Source organism: Panthera tigris, chromosome C1, assembly GCF_018350195.1.
Source record: "Panthera tigris isolate Pti1 chromosome C1, P.tigris_Pti1_mat1.1, whole genome shotgun sequence".
In the NCBI taxonomy this organism is placed as follows: domain Eukaryota; kingdom Metazoa; phylum Chordata; class Mammalia; order Carnivora; family Felidae; genus Panthera; species Panthera tigris.
The window spans coordinates 148,233,293-148,253,628 of record NC_056667.1 but is presented as its reverse complement, the minus strand read 5'-3'; the positions used below and the strand labels follow the sequence as shown (position 1 = coordinate 148,253,628).

At 36.4% G+C, this 20,336-nt stretch overlaps 1 protein-coding gene across 1 annotated transcript in view; it reads left to right on the top strand.

Annotated features, from left to right (window-relative positions):
- The window catches only part of PLA2R1 (phospholipase A2 receptor 1), a 120,789-nt gene that overhangs the window by 82,543 nt on the left and 17,910 nt on the right, over positions 1-20,336 (top strand). Inside the window, exons 15-23 of the mRNA XM_042994545.1 lie at positions 660-792; positions 1,381-1,416; positions 1,894-2,051; positions 7,399-7,463; positions 7,735-7,838; positions 9,436-9,575; positions 18,517-18,634; positions 19,509-19,636; positions 19,994-20,141. Coding sequence (XP_042850479.1) covers positions 660-792; positions 1,381-1,416; positions 1,894-2,051; positions 7,399-7,463; positions 7,735-7,838; positions 9,436-9,575; positions 18,517-18,634; positions 19,509-19,636; positions 19,994-20,141 — 1,030 coding nt within the window. The remainder of the gene's footprint in view (positions 1-659; positions 793-1,380; positions 1,417-1,893; positions 2,052-7,398; positions 7,464-7,734; positions 7,839-9,435; positions 9,576-18,516; positions 18,635-19,508; positions 19,637-19,993; positions 20,142-20,336) is intronic.

Genomic DNA, 20,336 nt, shown 5'->3' with positions numbered 1-20,336 from the left:
TTTCCTAATTAAAGCCAGTGATGAATTAAAATTTAGTGACTGAAGACAAAAAGTTTAGCATACGTGCAAAAGAATCTACATCACAGAAGGGACTCAAATCTGACAGATCAGAGCCTTTCAGAAGTTTACCCAGGGTCCCAGGACAAGCCTCTTGCAGCCAGTGAGACAACAGTACAACCTCAGAAGGGAGCATGCACCTGATTTGTTCTCTCTGGAGAAAGGAATAGCATGCTTCTTTTTAGGAAAAAAGCATCCTTAAGGAAAAATGCTAATTTGGTTAGCTTGTTCTTTGCAAATGTGGGACAACCTTTAAATGCAATCTTTTTTTTAATTTTTTTTAACGTTTATTTATTTTTGAGACAGAGAGAGACAGAGCATGAACAGAGAAGGGTCAGAGAGAGGGAGACACAGAATCTGAAACAGGCTCCAGGCTCTGAGCTGTCAGCACAGAGCTGACGCGGGGCTCGAACTCACAGACCGCAAGATCATGACCTGAGCCGAAGTTGGCCACTTAACCGACTGAGCCACCCAGGCGCCCCTAAATGCAATCTTATCCAGACATTTCTTAAGCTTCCTCCAGAAGCCTATTGTGATTTATTTACAGAGAAACTTTTTGTGGGGGATCATCACTAAGAAATAATGAACTTGATCTGCTGCAGGTTGTCTCTTCATTTTTAGACAATACTTATTTTGGAGAAGATGCAAGAAATTGTGCTATTTATAAAGCAAATAAAACATTGCTGCCCTTGCACTGTGGTTCCAAACGTGAATGGATATGCAAGATTCCAAGAGGTAAAAATAGTAATAAGATCTTTACTATGTGTTTGCTTTCTAATAATCCATAGCACTTTTCCAAGTGAAGAGTTACAGAAATCTAAAATGTAAGCATCCTGGTCTACAGTACCAACAACCCTCGTGATGAACCAAATTGCACGAGTTTAGCAAAGGATGCATCGTAGGGGAATGAGAAAAGGTGACATCACTGCAGTACGCTAATTTAGTTAATGGGAAACAAAGATAACCAACTGTATTGTGGAATATGATATTTTTCAAGTACAGTCTGGAAGAAATGTCACTGTGACATGACAAGCAAACCAAATCACTTGTCAAATGAGTAAGAGAAAACACCCGCCACAGTGTGTGCCACACAGTAGGCCCTTGACAAGTGCTCACATCGTTTCTTCTTTAATCAGAGGCCTCTCTTGAGCCTCCTTTTCAAGTTTGAGAACTAACCATATTTCAGACAGCACAAAAGTACCTGGTTTTTAAATGCTCTTTTAAAGAGCAAAGTCCAAGATGTTGTGTTTAGAGCTGAAGTACTTCAGAGATGGCGCACTTGTGAAGAAATGTCCCTCAAGGTGGCTTGTTTTCACTTTGCAGATGTGAGACCCAAGATTCCACCCTGGTACCAGTACGGTAAGAGCTATCCTGGCGGTTCTTCAATTTCTAACTACCTGCTATCATATACAATTACTGTATTATTACAGTCCTCCAATCAAGTCTCTCTTTTCTTATTTCAATCCAGAACTAATTTGCTCAAAGTAACTAATAATCAAATTAATAAAAGTCATTAAATATGATTAAAGATTAGTATTATAGCTTAACACTCTTTTCATGACATGTGACTTTAAAATATGCATTTATCCCAGACCTTGGAATACAAATGTAGTTTTCTTAGACATACCAAGGAAATTAAGCAAATTATATGCTGAGTTATGTGTATGTAAAAATATTTATGTATATGTAAACGCACACATTGTTTTTAATGCTAAGCAACTGAATTACAAATTTGGGGTCGATCATAACATATCCTATTAAGTCTGCATTATATCAGTCAATAGTTTTTGCATGATTTGCATTGGTTTTTGTTTTTTTGGTCTTGTTGTTTTTCAGATGCACCCTGGCTCTTTTATCAGGATGCAGAGTATCTTTTTCATACCTATGCTGCAGAATGGTCCTCCTTTGAGTTTGTCTGTGGCTGGCTACGTGGTGATCTTCTCACAATTCATTCTGCACATGAGCAAGAATTTATCCTCAGCAAAATAAGAGCGGTATTTCAGTATAATTAACCATGAGAGATTCAGAGCTTAGCCCCTTCTTCAGTCTTTGGGAGGATTTTTTTTTTTATTTCAGACATTTATTTAAGTTTCATTAAAAGCCACAGGTTTTTTAAGAATTGTTTTTCTTTTTCATATAGGGATTAAGAGAAAATAATGGAAACAGGCTTACTATGTTGGTCATCATATCACTTTTCTTGATTCTTGGTAGCATCAGTATGAGTAAGTAGGGCTTTATTGTTTTAGTGAGGGTCATTCAATCATTCTGGACATATTTATTTGGAGTCTACTCTTTGAAGGACTTGGGCTCTATCAGTGATTAAAACAGACCAAAATTCCTGCCCTTGTGAAACTTATAATCTAGTCTGAGAAGAAAGACCATAATCAATATAAGCACATAGCATTAGAAAATAGTTTAGAAAAAGACAAATAGATAAATGGAATGGGAGAAAATAAAGCACAAATGAGAGACGTGGTATACTGGGGAGAGGGTGGGGAGAGCACATGGCTGATTTAAAGTTCTGAATTTTACTTACAGGAGTACAATATTTATAAGACTCTAAAGACTCAATATTCAGAAAACGATAGGGAGTGGTTTCCCATTTCAACATAAAACAAAGACTTAGACAATCTTTGAGGAGCTAGGCTAATTGGAAAGGCATCCGAAACCTGTTAAATAATGAAACAGACTGTCAGGAATAGTATATGTTTTCCTTGTGTTTCTTCAACAAGCATTTATTAAGGTAAGTGTTTATTAAGTATTTTTTAAGTATTACTTATTAAGTATTTATTAAGGTAAGTGTCGGGGATTGTGATATTTGTCAAAGACATAATGTCAAGAACACAAAAATGAGATACAGACTCTGTTTTTAAAAAAAACTTGGGGCGCCTGGGTGGCTCAGTCGGTTAAGTGGCCGACTTCGGCTCAGGTCATGATCTCGCGGTCCGTGAGTTCGAGCCCCGCGTCGGGCTCTGTGCTGACAGCTCAGAGCCTGGAGCATGTTTCAGATTCTGTGTCTCCCTCTCTCTGACCCTCCCCTGTTCATGCTCTGTCTCTCCCTGTCTCAAAAATAAATAAAACGTTAAAAAAAATAAAAAAAATTTAAAAAACTGGAAGTAATAATAAATGAAAAGGGAGCAATATGTAGAAATTACCAAGGGAACACTAAGGGGAGAAACCTCACTCCCAGTTTTCCTTAGGAAATCTTTGAAAGTAAGGAAAAGACTTTTTTTCTTTTCCATAATTTAACATTATTTCATGATCACCAGGAATCCTTTGTTGAGCTATCATCTTTTCATATGTTTGTAAGTTGATTGTTAAAATGAAGCTCTAGGGGCGCCTGGGTGGCTCAGTCGGTTAAGTGTCCGACTTCGGCTCAGGTCATGATCTCACAGTCCGTGAGTTCGAGCCCCGCGTCGGGCTCTGTGCTGACCGCTCAGAGCCTGGAGCCTGTTTCAGATTCTGTGTCTCCCTCTCTCTGACCCTCCCCCATTCATGCTCTGTCTCTCTCTGTCTCAAAAATAAATAAACGTTAAAAAAAAATTTTTTTTTTTAAATAAAAAAAATAAAATGAAGCTCTATATTTAAAGCATCCTTGGGTTGTAAGAGAAATGTCTTCCCTTACAGCTCATGGAGCTTTTCCATTTCTATAATCCTGTTTGATGCACAGGAGCCTGTGAGGTGTACGTAGGTCAAGACCACTACTGATTTGTGATGGAAAAAGCTGAACAGGGATATTCGATGACAACCTCACAGTCCCACAGACTCACGATAAACCAATCGCTAGAACATGATGTTCCCCACTATTTTGTGCACTATTTTACCACCTTTCCTCTCCCACAAATGGAACACTCAAGCCAAAACCATAATGTTAAGTATCAACATGATGTCATAAAATATGTTTGTTTCTTTCACTAGACAGCAGATTCCTGGTGGCAATAACAAGACATCAGGTCAATATCTGAAAACCAATCCATCCTTCGACATGACAAAGTGCATGTCTCACGGGGAACTGATATTTGGCCAGTACTTACTGTAACAGTGTCAGGCACTGTGCTAAGTATTAATGTTTAATGGCATTTAATCTTTCCAAGGACTATCTATGGGAAGTCTATTATTAGTACATTTTACAGATGAGGAAGCTGAAACTCCAAAGAGGTGAAGTAACTTGGTTACTTGCACAGCAGCTGAGTGGTGGAATCTGAAAGTGAACCCAGGCCATCTGACTTACGGTGTCATTTTAAAACCCTCTGCTTGCAGCAGAGCAGCGCCATGGGAGGGATATAAGCGCACAATGTCTTCATTATATTAAAATGCTAGTTCTAAAATCCCTCTCCAAAAGATGGTGCCAGCTCTGTCCCAGACATGAGCAATGAAAGACTTCTTTGGTCTTTCCAATGAGCTTAGCTCTCCTGGAAACATCTGCAGGTCTTCTACCTTCACCTTTCCCTTAATTCAACCTCCCAATTATTAGTGTTTGGGAAGCCAGTGGGGATGGCAGAGTTAATACCTCCCATAGAAGGGAATAATAAAACCCATCGGTTTAGCTGTTTGAGAAGTCATACCTAGCGCTATGATACTAGTTGAGGGCTAAATCTAGTGTGATCTCAAACCACACAAACCTTATGGTATCTTATGTGGCAAAACTGTTACCCAGCCTGAGACCGTGTTGTTATAAATTGCCCTGTCAGTATCATGGGTGAGCGGCTGACTGATCTAACACCACAAAAGAAAATTACTGGATGGTATAAAATGTGTAGATTGAAAAAGGGCAAGAGAGGTAAGGGGAAAGAGTATCAATTTAAAAAGAAGAAAACTATAGGTTTCCAAAACAGTTCTTATTATTGCATAATATTGTGGCTGTGTTAGGCACTTTGTGGTGGTGGTGAGAGTAGTGGTATTTATGGTGACCATTTACAGTTCATGAGCGAGAAACTCCATATCTACAAAGGTCCTACTAGAAGGAGTCAGTTCAGAAGCTACTTTAATCCAGGATGGTGAACTAAACATGTCGAGGTCATACCACTCACTTTTGTGGCACACTCATCCTATTAGTGCAGGAAGAATCACAATACTAATTAAATATTTTTAATATTCCATATGCGTTGTATAGTTTCCCTAAAAGAGTAGTAACTTAGAAATGTGAAGAACAAAAATAACAATTGGAAAGTAAAAGAACTATTGAAAAAGAAAGCTGGATACAGTTTTTAAAATCTGACGAATTTTTTTTTTACAGTGTTTCTATCTTGGAAATGTGGTTAGTCAGTATTTTCTCTTTGAATAACGGAATACCACAGGCATGATGAGAGTGAATTTTTGAGTACTTCTTTTTTGAACCATCTTGTTGGGTTAGATTAATGCCAAAAAAGTAAAAAGCCATAGCACTGTGGGAATTGTTTAACATGAACTACTAGCCAAATAGTCCACTCAGCTAACATTTTATGCTGTGTTGTGCAATATTTGCATGTCAAAATTGAAATTTACTCTTATTTTTATAAGTTCATGTCTAAATACTTCTAACAAAAATATATCAAGTCTATTAGTCATCCACCAAAATATGATGTTTTAAAAACCTTAAAATAACTTGGTTTTGGTATTTTTGATGGAAACATTTGAAGAGATGACAGGTTATTCTTCCTTGTATTATATTGTAGATTAATTACTTTGTAGATTATATTAGCTGGTGCTGTATTTTTTTATAAGTATTCTTCCCATATGATGCTATCTATAATGGCTGTCACAAAACATAGTTGATGTTATGAAATCTGTGGTCATATCACATTTCTTTATAGGAAAGAATATTAATAAGTCTTCTATTGTTGTGAATTTATACCTAAGCTAAAATTTAAAACATCTATTTTTCACCATGCATTTTCACCCTAGCTTCTAGCTTGTCCTTCTTGCTTGCAGTTCTATGCCGTATCCCAACAGGTTGTGGTGTGCCATATAGAGGATTACCATGCTGTAATTGAAGTGGTAATAAATATGTCACTTAAGATGCAGTAGGTATAATTTCTCTTTAGAGGTCCCTAATTGGGGCAGTGAACAATCAGCCTGTGATTTCCACTATTGTTGCACGTGAGACCTCTTTAGATTGAATGAAATTGTTGTGGTTCTCCCACTGAGTTCACAGCCAGTCTCAATGGACCCATTCCAAAGCTTGACAAAAGGAATCTAAATTCAGCATGTAAGAACATGTCCATGAAACAACACCTCAGGGACCCCAAATTATAGTTGCTCCATCTTACATTATTCTCAAATTGCTGATATAGCAGACAGCCACACTATTCAAGGAGTGAAAATACCTGTTTATAAATTAGAATGCTAGAGAGTTGTTAGGTTCTGTTGTGTGATGACCCAAAATTCTGTGGGAAAAAAAAAATATATCTTAAAGTGTATTCTCCAATTTTTACAGAAGAAATGAAGTGCAAATTTAAATATGCAATGCCTTCAAATTAACAGGCTTTTAGCTTAAAAATTAAGTAACATTTCACACACACACACACACGCACGCACACACACACACACACACTGAGCACACACACAATACAGTATATTGATTTAGAAGTCTTATAGAAATTCTTACTGCCTCTTCCTCTTTTATAGTTAAAGAGGGAATTTCAATTTCCAGGGTCATCAGTCCGGTATTACATTTGCCATAATGTATGTACATGTCCATGCACACATGTGTGAACATGGGGTTTCATTTTAGACTTCAGTGTACTGGGATCTGTCTGATAAATAATGGTACAATATCATTAAAATATAGAAATAATTTTCTGATTGTGAAACACTGGAAGTTGTGTCAGATTCCTTTGTCCTATATTGTGTCTATTTAAATGGGGAGCATGCTATGACTCAGTTTAAAAGCTTAACAATCAGACTAATGCCAAAAATTCAAAATCTTTTTTACTATTGATGTCTTTGTGCCTTGATTGTTTTCAAACAGCATGGCACAGGCAGTAAACTTCTATAAACTGCTGAGATGATAAAACACTAAATTTTTAGGGAAAAAAAGGAGTCCTATTTTACTTTACAATATTACTTTTTAAAGCCCTATTATTAAAGTTAGAAAATGTACTTTTAAATACATAGGGAAAGTTGTAAGAAAGATTTTCAATATTTGATTCCAATTTCCCTTCATAATGAGGAGAGAATATTTTAAGATAATGAAGTTTCAGGTTCTCTGAAGATGCTAGGCCTAGTGTACTCTTCTTTAGATAATTGGGTAAAATACTAAAGAATAGAAAGCTATTAACAGCAACCCCATTAATCTTAATAGTGAAAAGGGAAAACAAGTAGAATAAACGCTGACATTTTCTTTTTTTTTTTTTTTAATAGCTATCAAAGTATGGTGTAAATTGGTGGATTGGACTTCAAGAAGAAAGAGCCAATGATGAATTTCGGTATGGACCTAGATCAATGTGCATTTTATTTTGTTTGACAGGTTTTATTTGCAGAATGATTGGACTAGATCTTAGTGATCAATGTGTTGAATAGCCTTCAAACATTATCTTTAACTCATAAATTTTCATTTCTCTAACCAAAGACATGAGTATTTTTGTAATTTAATAAAACATTATGCCTTTAGTCCATACCCCAGAACTTCAAGAATGGTGTTTGGAGACTGGACATACAGAAAAAGAGAAGACCCTAAATTTTTCCATTTTTCTACAGCTGGAGAGATGGAACGCCAGTAACATACCAAAACTGGGACAAGGGAAGAGAAGGATCTATGAATAATCAGAGCCAGAGATGTGGCTTCATTTCATCCCTAACAGGTTATTTTACTCATCCATTTTGGGGTTTATAATACAAACTGATAGTTTTCAGGAGGCTTGAAGTCTCCTTTTCATTGCATGAGTTCAGTGAAAAGGTTTTATTTGGCTAATTTGCTTTTTAGTTGAATGTGTTTCGTTTCATCAGTCTTAAGGTTTAAGGATGGTCATCCTTACAGTTAATTCCATGTGTTCATGTTCTTGAAAATGAATTACAACCAGATAAGTCATTCCTCATGAACCAAAATGGCACCAGAAATAGGCCCATTGACACTGATCAAAAATATACCTGACAAATACTATTCTCTATAAAATGTCAATATGGGCTCATTTTTAAAATCTCTTCCTAATATTCAGTTTATATTTGGCCAGAACTTTAACCTCTATGAAATTTACTTCCACTTTCCCATTTAAGAAAGATTTTCATTGAATTCAGTATTTTTTTAATGCCTGGCATTAACTGTTTCTTGCCATAGAATACCAACTGTCTCCAAGTTGGATTTAGAAATACATGTACGTTTAAGATGGGTGGGTTTTTTTTTTAATTTAATTTATCAGTACAATGTTATTTGGGTTCATTGTCCACTCATATTCACCCCACTCTTTCTATCCTATAAAAGGTAATTATGTTCCTGACTCTTAACAGATTCATAGTGAACCTGTGCATCAAGGCAGGAGAGGGATAAGCACAGAAAGCAATCCTTGGTGGAAGGGTGTCTGCAGAGAAAGGAAAGGAAACACCATGTCGTTAATCAGCTCTCTTTTGCCAGCAGGTGTCACAACAGCCTACAGAAAGGCTGTTTTGTGATTCTGGAAGACTAGCAGCTACTCTGCATTGAAAATAGCATGCCAGCCCCTCCTTCAAAATGCCTTTTTTTTTTTTTTTTTTTTTTTTTGGTTCATATCCCTCACTAGAAAACTGAAACCTGCCTTTGCAATTTACATGCATCCCTGCCCTATTCTGGGATTTATAACTTGAATGCTAATGAAATGCATTCTATAACCTTTACTCTGAAAATATAGCTCTTCTAAATTAAAATACATTTTACAGGAGGCTAAGGACTTTGGGATGTATCTTCCTGAGGGCATGTCTATGTGTGCCTGTTTTGTTTAAGGGTCCGTGTTGAAAAGTGCTTCTTTCTTAGAAGTTACAGAGTTAACTTTTCTACATTGTGTATTTTCTAAAGAATTAGAAATTAGAAATGATCATCTATTGTTTTAGAATCTTGTTTCTCTTTATATTGAAATTGAATATTTTAAAACAAAAATATTACTCTACATTCTTCTGTTAACCAAAATCAAATATTCTCAGCACTTGTAATCAGTTCTGTGATTTCAACTGTAATATTTCAGTTAGTTGGGGCATTTTTTCTTTTTTTTGGCATTTGCGAAATTCCTACATTCTCAAATTAGAATTACTGATTTAGCACCCTGACCAGTTTGCTCTTGTCACGAGAGAACTCTGTTAGCAGTTTAGTCCAATTTCTAGATTAAAAAAATTATGATAAACCATTAGCAGTCATAAAAATGTGATACACAGAGAATGCTTACAAAGAGTCACCATTATTTCAGGTCATCTCTAACTCATTTACTCCTCCAGGACTCTGGGCTAGTGAAGAGTGTTCAGTTTCTATGCCTAGCATCTGTAAGCGAAAGAAGGTTTGGCTCATAGAGAAAGAGAAAGATATCCCAAAACAACATGGAACATGTCCCAAAGGATGGCTATATATTAACTATAAGGTAAACTCATTTTCAAAAAGTTGCCTGTGTTTCTCTCTTGTAGACATTTTAGAACGTAATTAAAAAAGTAGGTATATGGGGCGCCTGGGTGGCGCAGTCGGTTAAGCGTCCGACTTCAGCCAGGTCACGATCTCGCGGTCCGTGAGTTCGAGCCCCGCGTCAGGCTCTGGGCTGATGGCTCGGAGCCTGGAGCCTGTTTCTGATTCTGTGTCTCCCTCTCTCTCTGCCCCTCCCCCGTTCATGCTCTGTCTCTCTCTGTCCCAAAAATAAATTAAAAACGTTGAAAAAAAAAATTAAAAAAAAAAAAAAAAGTAGGTATGGCTTTGAAAAACCAGGAGTTGTCCATTGGACCTGGAATTTTTTTGTCACAGCTTTCAAGAGATTTGAGGTTTTCAAGGTAGGGGCAATCTCTTGGAATAAAGAAATAGCCTTGACACCACCCTTCATTTGTATACTGTTTTTGCTCACAATCCTTCATTGTGCTGTATAACTGTTTCATTAGGCGTGATGCATATGAGTGTGTGTAACTGGGCCCTGCCCCCAAATGAGCTGTCAACTCCAGAGGGCACAGACTCCATCTTCCCTTTCTTTTGTGTCTTCCCTGCCTGGAGCTGGCATAGAGCTCTGCCCGCTGTGTGAATTGACCCACTAATAATGTCATCTTGAGCCTCATAAAGCTGGTGCTTCCGTGCAGAATTGAAATTTAAAAAAAAAAAAAATTGCCAGTGGGGATATTGTAAACCAGATTTATTATTTCTGATAATGCCTCCAATTAAGGCCAAGAATTTTTCTCCACTCTATTATGTTTTATAATAAAATAACTTTATAGGCCTTAGGTGTGGAAGTAATTAAAATGCATCCCAAATTATAAAAGTTTAATTCTTTGATAATGGAAAAACCCAAACTGTGTCATAATTTTATATGTTAATATGAAATTGCTCTTTGTTGACAGCCAGTTTTCAATCTGTATATTCAGTTATATTGGCAGAGCCTTCTCTCCTTTATGATCTTCCGTTCACTGTTAATTTGTGATATGGGGCCACTGGGATTTTACACGTATTTGTTGAACACTTACTACATATTTGGCACTGATTTTTTTAATTGTGGTAAAATTGACATAAGATAGAATTTACCATCTTAACCATTTTTAAGTGTTTAGTGAGGCAGTGTTAAGTATATTCACATTGTTGTGCAATGAATCTGCTGACCTTTTTCATCTTGTAAAACTGAAACCCTAAATCCAATAAACAACAACCCCTCATTTCCCCTCTCCCAGCCCCTGGCAACCATAATTCTGCTTTCTGTTTCTATTAATTTGACTACCTCAGACACTGAGGATAAGTAGAGTTGTACGTTATTTGATCTTTTGTGAGTGGGTTATTTCACTAAGCAGAATGTCCTCCAAGTTCATCCATGGTACAGCATGTGTCAGAATTTCCTTCCTTTTTGAGACAATAATATTCCATTATATGTATGTACCACATTTTGTTTTTCCACTCACCCACTGATGACATTTGGGTTTCTTCCACCTTGTGGCTAAGAGTTTTTGCTGGCTGATTTAAAAGATATATTTCTTGGGGCGCCTGGGTGGCTCAGTCGGTTAAGCATCCGACTTCAGCTCAGGTCACGATCTCGCAGTCCGTGAGTTCGAGCCCTGCGTCAGGCTCTGGGCTGATGGCTCAGAGCCTGGAGCCTGCTTCCGATTCTGTGCCTCCCTCTCTCTCTGCCCCTCCCCGTTCATGCTCTGTCTCTCTCTGTCCCAAAAATAAATAAACGTTAAAAAAATTTAAAAAAAAAGATATATTTCTTATTTTGTTCAATTCTTTAAATACACAGAATTATTATCCCATCCTATACACAAGAAGACCAAGACTGGTAACATTGTGTGCTTTTTCTGGAAGTTCACAGCAAATAAGTGTCAGGTTGAGAATCAACCTCAGGTTTTCTGACCTCGAGTCAAGTAGTCTTGTCTCTTTCCTACAGTTGCCACTTCATATAAGAATTCTTAAATTACTAGCCAAAGCATAAGAGACTGTTAAAAACTGAGAACAAACTGAGGGTTGATGGGGGGTGGGAGGGTGGGGAGGGTGGGTGATGGGTATTGACGAGGGCACCTTTTGGGATGAGCACTGGGTGTTGTATGGAAACCAATTTGACAGTAAATTTCATATATTAAAAAAAAAAAAAGAATTCTTAAATTACTAGATCAGTTTAGCCCCATGATACAGTCAATCTGGTGGCACTGAGATATCTTCTAAAATATAGTGGTTTTCTAAAACTTTATATGGTATTGAGGTACATTTTTAATAGTTAATACTTTCTGCCTGATTCCTATTTTCCCAAACTATAAAATCTACCAGTTACAAGTAATTTATACATTTCAATATAAGAAACGTAGCAAGTATTCAATAGAACACTGAGTATAACTAAGTCTTTAATTAAAACCTTTGACAATTAGTTCTTTTTATAGCTATTCTACCGTGGTAAAATATATTTAAAATAAAATATGCCATTTTTACCATTTTAAATGTACAATTCAGTGGCAATAATTACATTCACAATGTTATTCAACCATCCCCTTTATTTCTAAAATTTATCATCATCCCAAACAGAAACCCTGTAACTATTAAGCAATAACTCCCAATTCCCCATTCCTCCAGCCATGGTAAATTCTAATCTGTTTCCTATCTCTATGAATTTGCCTGTCTAGATATTTCATGTAAGTGAATTTATACAATATTTGTCCTTTTTTTTCTGGCTTATTTCTCTTTGAATAATGTTTTCACTGTTTATCCATATTATAATGTGTATCAGAACTTCATCCCTCTTTATGACTAACTAATATTCCACACCACATTTTGTTTTGCCATTCATCTGTTGATGGACTTGGGTTGTTTCCACGTTTTGGTTATTGTTAATAAATTTTCAATGACCATTGGCATACAGGTATCTGCTGGAGTCCCTGTTTTCACTTCTTTTGGATATACACCTAGGAATGGAATTGCTACATCATGTACTAATTCTGTGTTTAACTTTTTGAAGAACCAGCAAAATGTTTTTCACATACATGGCTGAACCATTTTACAAGCCTGCTAGCAACGTATGCTAGCAATTTCTCCACATCCTTAACAACACTTGTTATTATCTATCTTTTTATTATTGCCATCCTAGTGCATGTCTAGAGTTAATCTCATTATGGTTTGATTTACACTTGCCTAATGGCTAAGGATGTTGAGTGTCTTTTCATGTGCTTATTGACCATTTGTATATTGCCTTTGGAAAACATGTCTATTCAAGTCCTTTGTCTGTTCTCATTTGGGTTGTCTTTTTATTGTTGAGTTGTAGGAGTTCTTTATATATTCTAGAAATTAAGCCCCTATCAGATACATGTTTTGCAAGTATTTTCTCCCATTCGGTAGGTTGCCTTTTCTAATATCTTCTGATGCACAACAGTTTTAATTTTAATGAAGTCCAATTTATCTAATTTCTCTTTTTACTCATGTTTTTGGTGTCATATCTAAGAATAGTTTGCCAAACCCAAGGTCATTAAAATTTACCTCTTATGTTTCTTCCTAGAACTTTATGGTTTTAGCTCTTAAGGTTTTGGTCCATTTTTAGTTAATTTTTCTACCTTGCAACTATTAAAACAGATGCATCCTGGAGTGCTCTATATGGGACAGACACAAAGGAATGCATATCTTGTCTCAAAGCCACATTTTTGATGCAGACAGTGAGCAACCCCAAAGCATGCGGACAACTGTTCCAGTTACTAATCATAACTTCTCCCATGTACAAAGGAGGGTATTTTAAGGAAATTAACAGCAAATCAAATCCTTGGCAGTAGAGAAATAATTCTTAGAAACTCTCAATATTTGTTTTTGGTTCAGCCCTTGGCTATTATCCTCCCCCCAAACTTCTTTATCTGCACAGCTTAACTCTAGTCAATGTTTTCTCCTGTGTAAACATATTGAGTGTATATGTACAGAGGCATGGTTGCAGTAACCGGGGAACAGACTCAGGGCAACAGAGTAAGTGAATACTTCCTTTGAAAGGAATAGAAGGGGAGTGAGTAAAGCACAAACACATACATGAGAGGAGAAAGGCTTTCCGAAGCAGGACTGGAGCAGGATTAAAACATCCCTGTGTAGCTCAAAGTTAAAAAAAAAAACAAAACTTTATTGATAACTAACAGTTAGATTAGTGGTTCACAGCCCTGATCAAATATTTAGAATTGCCATGTTAGCTTTTTAAAAATGTCAAGGTGCAGGTGACATCCTAAAGATTCTGATTTAATTGATCTGCATTGGATCTAAGCATCAGTGTTTTTTAAAAGTTCCCTTGGTTATTCTAATGCACAGCCAATATTTGCCCAGCAATAGGAGAGCTGCATGACTTAGTCTTTGAATCATTCAGAGGAATTGACTAATAAAGATACTGTCACAGCAGGCTTCCTAAGAAAGGATCTTTTACAGAGTATCGTTACAGGGTGCTCAAGTGTCCCCACCCACCACACCTTCCTCTGCATAGTAATGTCTAAAATCACTGGAGTCTCACTCCTTTGCCTTGACTCTTTATTTTTTAATTTTCTTTATTTCTGAGATTGCCTCATTTATCATGTACGCCTTGGAATAAGTGGGCTTATCAGATCATTAGAAAAGCTGGCAATAGGAGGATTGATAATGGAGAGGAGGAGAGCCCTGTGGGGATGGCTTCCCTGATTAACAAAGTTACAGAAGGAAAACTGGGAGATAGCAATGACAGACATTACTCACTTCACAGTTCTGAATGAGCATCAATATGTTATATCTCATTAAATTTTGCTTCTTGTTTGTCAATTTTCTATGGCTCATTTTTATTGGTTATCTCTAAGAAAAAAAATCTAATTGGTTGGCTATCCACCTATAAGAGGCTTGTTTGTTTGTTTGTTTTACTTTTATTTGTATTTATTTTATGCAGAATTAACTCCCAGCCCATTAGTTTTTGTGTCTTCACTTTCTTCTGGGATATCTTTTTCTTTTGTGCAACCTCCTCTTCTGGTTTAGAAACAAACAATCTGCTCTTTTTCAATAAGGATCATCTCAGTGTGGCAGGGAGAGTGCATGTACGGGTTCATCCATGAGCCCTGTAAGTTCTGTGCCACATCTTGGGGGCTTTGTTCGCCTGAATGTGCTCAATGACAAGAGAATCTACATCTAAACCCTTAAGTTCAGCATTCCTCTCTGCATTTTTAAGCATGTGCAGCAAAAATTCTTTTTTTGGGCCACTGACCCTGTGTCCAGCCACACTGTTTGGCCTGGGCACACCTACCAACTCCACAACTGTAGCATTGGAATTGAACACATTGCTTCTGCAAATACTTTTCAGATACTTGATGGCTTTTCAGATATGCATACCCTTGATGGGCTGGGCAGTTTCACGTGTGTTCTTAAAGTGAACATGAATATTTGAGCCTCTTGATTTGCATGATTTTGTCAGATTGTCTGGGTCAAGTGAATAGTCAACCATTTTCAAAGATCACCTCAGGCAGCTTCCAGGAAGAGGAAGTCACCTTTAAGAGTTTTAAAACTGAGATACCAGAAGTTAAGCATCTTTTCTAATGTTTTATAAATTATTTTCTCTGTGTTTGATGATACATGAGTCCTGACCTGGGATTACTTCCAGAAGAGTGAGTCATCGAAGATACCTGTCACAGCAGAGCTATAGGCAGGAAAAATTCTAAGTGTGCATGTGCTTGTGTTTATATTAGATTAATTCTTATGCTTCCACTCACACATCTTTATCCAGGGATCTGGGTCGAGTACTAATGCCTGCTTTGCACCATCTACTTTGGAATTAGCCAAAATTTGATTTCATGCACAACATAGCTTTTCCTTTAAAAAAACACTCTCTTAATTATTAATATTATTAGCACTTTATTTATTCATTCACGTAGCTATGTTGGATGTTGGTAATTTTATGGTGAGGAAAAACAAACAAAATCCCTTCTCTTTTGGAGCTTACAGACTAGAGAGGAAACAAACATTAGTACATCACTCAGGAAAAGACCTCTAATTTATAACTGTGACACATATGATGAAGAAGACTTACATAGTTCTATTAAAGTATATAACAGGAGAACATGACTGACGTAGTCAGAAGGACAGGAAGCATTAAAAGCAGGGGAGTATAGCATGTGCTAAGGTCCTGTGGTGAGAGGGGATGTAATCTATTGAAGAAACTAAAGGAAGCATAAAGAACTAGAATGTGAAAAGTGAAATAAAAAAGAGTTTCTGGTTTTTATCCTAAGAACAATGAGAAATCCCTCAAGGGTTTTACCTAAAGAAGGACATAATCAGGAATGAGTTTTGAAAAAGAATCATTCATGCTGCAATGGCAAAGACAGACTGGAGAGAGGCAAGGATGATGAAGGTTCTAAGAGTGGTTGGGAAGCTATTGTAATAATCCAAGGTAAAATAGTGAAGGCAGAGACTGTGAGGCAGTAGGAATGGGGGAAGGACATTGAGAAATGGGATGTCCAAATGGTAGATTGAAGAGGGGCTGGGGTGGGAAGGTGAGGAGACTCCCAGGTTTCAGGCTTATATAAATGTATGACTGACTTTGCCATTCAATGTCAGTAAGAATACTGGAAAAGGACCAAGTTTGGGGGAAAGATCATAAATTCCATTTTCAAGTTTTGAACTGGAAATGATTTTAAGGTAAGAATTTTGTATTCAAAACTCATTTGGATTACAGTAGGGTATCCTTAATTCACAGTAATAATAAGAGATGCCTTAACCTTGATCACATTTTGCAAATTAGTAAGTAAATAAACAATTTAAAAGTGCTGTACGTCTTCTTGCTGCTTTGCTTTAATTACTAATGACAACCATTTCAAAGTGTGTTACTAATTTTTTTTTGAAACAATGAAGTGTGGTAATAGGAGGCTACACTCTCATACTCAAGCTAGTAAATCTTGGCTGAGGCAAATGTGGGGGGTTGGATGAGTTGGGGGATGGGATAGGGGGCATGTGTGTGTGTGTTTTCTAGAAAGATTTATTGAGCTAACTAAACCAATGAGGTTCATTGGTATTTATGAATGGTTCATTAGTGTGACTATCTGAACGCAAGGTGAATTCACATTAAATGATAAGGCTGCCTAATAATTAGTGTGTGCCACTGTTTGGAATTTGTAATTAGAGAGAAGAGACAAAATGAAAGGGACCAGATAAAAGAATAGTTGCTATAAAATTAAAATCCTTTAAAGCCAATTCCATTTCTTTGTGAAGCAAACAAGGTGACGAGGACCAGAAGAATTGAAAATGTATTTCCTCTCTTATTTGGTAATTCAACTTCAGGCTACATCAGGATTTCTGGTTTTTATCCTAAGAACAGTGGAAAATCCCTTATAGTTTTTAGATTTTGATTTTGATTTTTTTTGGAAAATCCCTAATAGTTTTAAACTAAAGAGTGACATGATTAGGATTAAGTTCTGAAAGGAATTACCTGGGCACTATTGACATTTGGGGCTGAATAATTCTTTGTTATGAGGGGCTGACCTGTGCGTTATAGAATGCTTAATAACATCCTTATACTCTACCCACCAGATTCCAAGAGCAAAGCTCCCACATCAAGTTGTGACAATCAAAAATGTCTCCAGAGATTATTGAATGCTGCCCTTTGAGAACCATTGGACTAAATCTAGAATGCCTGAGAATGTTGTTTGACAACTATTTTGGGGTCTATTGGCTTTTATAATGTTCCATAAATATTTATTGGGGACCTTCTTTGTTGTGATGTTCAAACAAAAGCAACATTTAGTCTCTGCTTTTTAATGAGTTTATGATGATGGGGAAAGGATGGGGGACTGACAAATATAGAAATTAAAGAATGAGGAAGGATGTCATTCCAAAAGGGGATGAGGAAGGATGCTCTCTCAAGTGCAGGCTTCCACACTAGCCTAGAATTATCTTGTAACTGGGATTTTCTGGGTGGTGAAATCTTGAGATCTAACCTATCAATGACCAGGGTTGCCTATGTTCATTGACAAGAGAATATGCAACACAGAATATTCTTTGCATACAGTTTCTCCTGACGTCTCTGGAACATTGCCTGATCCACTATAGCCTTTCTTTTCTATCTCTCTCTCCCCCCTGACTCCAACTGGCCCTATTAACATGTTTAAATTTCACTGAGCTTTGGTTGCGGATGGGTGGTGTCTTCAACATTACCTGACCCGTGCAGTGGTTATTTCATTTCTCACTCCATAATGAGTAGCCCTGCCATGCCACAGACATGATTCTCTCATGAGTAAAAATCAGCCCTCACTGCCAAATCCCATAGCCTTCTTTTTGTGTTCCATTGACCGTGCTGGCCACCGTCCCATCTATTTCTCCTCCCTAGGTTTCTTTGGTCCTGCCCTTGCTTCTTTTCCAACTGGGCTCATTTTTTTTCTTTTCTGGCTCTTCCTCGTGGACTTACAAACCACATAGCTAACTCAAATAATTAGTGAATTTAAGTCCCTGTTGTGGTTTGATTTCCCAGTATTCTCCTCTCACTTAAAGTGAGGAAATGTATTTGTAAATAAAATTGAACTAAGCTATTAATTGCTACCTACAGGATTTTTAAAAATTAAATCTACCACACTACAGGCTGGCTCCTTTTTAAAAGGAATACTGTTTTTCATTGAGCAAAAGACATCGTTCTGATACTTTACAGAACAAAACACATCCTTGTTTCTGTTCCTGCCTGATACAAATGCATGCAAGATATTGACTTACCCTAAAAGCTGGTCTTCTGTTTTACTCTCCTATCTTTGGAGCAGCTCAAAGAAAAAAAAATGAGTCATTTCTGCTCAAGAAAATTATAAAGAATTCTAAAGACTGATCCTCAGTGTCTTTGGAAGGTTTTTAACTCGTTAAGAAAAATATGGAAATGAATGTTTTTTTGGCCTTTTTTTTTAAAGTGCCTTTTGGTGAAAATCCCCAAAGACCCAAGGGATTGGAAGAACTGGACATCAGCTCAAGATTTCTGTGTTGAGGAAGGGGGGACACTGGTCGCCATTGAAAATGAGGTGGAGCAAGGTAGAGTATTCAATATTCAGTCGGGCAAAAATAACCATTTTTATTTCAATATCTATTAAAATGGGGGCACCTGAGTGGCTCAGTTGGTTAAGCGTCCAACTCTTGATTTCAGCTCAGGTCATGATCTCACAGTTTGTAAGATAGAGCCCTGCATCTGGCTCTGTGCTAACAGTGCTTGGGATTCTCTCTCCCCCTGTCTCTCTACCCCTCCCCCACTCACCTTTTCTCTCTCTCTCAAAATAAATAAATAAACTTTAAAAATGTCCCCCCAAAATGCTAACATTTCCAAATCAACATCATATGTATTATATAGCTGATGACACATACATTTTCAGTTTGACCTATAAGGTTTATATCACAACATCTGTAAAAGTTAGTACATTGCATTGCTTATAAACTGATTTTTGAAGACTTTTGTCTCCCCAGTAATAGTGGAAAAAATAGGGCAGATATATGATCTTTATTGCAAAATGGCTGAAATAATCTGAGGTACACTCTATAATAATTGCATGGTATAATTTTTAGATCCCTTTAGATTTACCTGTACACCTTTATTTGATATTTAGGCAATTGTATACTTCAGTTTAAGTAGAGTTGATAAATCTTCTTTTGTTTAGAAAGGCATTGAATGAACACTGGAAATAGTTTTGTTAATGATACGATGAAATCCCAGGCTTAGCTAGCTAATGTCTATCAATTAAACTGAAACAAAAGTGAAAGAGACTGCATTACCTTAGTAAGAACAAATTCCTACAATTGATTCATAATTAAGTTTTGCTGTCATTTAAATAAAATCATAGCTACAAACAGAATTCGATGATTACCCAAATGGTTTATATGGTATTAAATTTGATAATGTATTTCTATTTTTTAGCTTTCATTACTATGAATCTTTTTGGCCAGACCACTAATGTGTGGATAGGGTTACAAAATGGTAATTATGAAAAATGGCTAAATGGAAAGGCTGTGGCATATTCTAACTGGTCTCCATTTGATATAAATGTAAGTTTTCAGATTTAATTTTTAGAAAAAATTTTAGCAAGAGATCCTATTTAATACTTACTAACTGAAGTGTTCTTTTACTTCCTATACTTTATAGGCATAAATTTTATTAGTCTGTTATTATATTAATTTTTAATAATGTAATTATGTCATTTTCATGTGTTCTATAAATGGAATTACTTATCACAATAATTATTTACTTGTCAGGTTATGAAGTGATCTGTGAACAGGTTTATTAAATGCAAATAAAGGGATAATAGTGCTTGAATTTTTAAATTGTCCTTAATAAAAATTTCAGTGTTATAATAATGTTATATGTTTCCATTTTTTTTGGAAAACATATGTATCTTTTTAAAGATTCCAAGTCATAACATCACTGAAGTTCAAAAACACATTCCTCTCTGTGCCTTGCTGTCGAGTAATCCTAATTTTCATTTCACTGGAAAATGGTATTTTGAAGACTGTGGAAAAGAAGGTCATGGGTTTGTTTGTGAAAAAATGCAGGGTAAGAAATATTTGCTTTTTTATTCCTTTCATCTCTATGACCCACTCTTCTCTTCCATATTTGTTTTACACACTGTATAACTGTCATTTTCATAGCTAACAGTGTCAGGCACTTACTTTTTGAGCTTTACATATATTTGCTCATTTAATCTCTACTACCCCAGGATTATGGCCTTTAGTGGGGTTCTAAAGACTA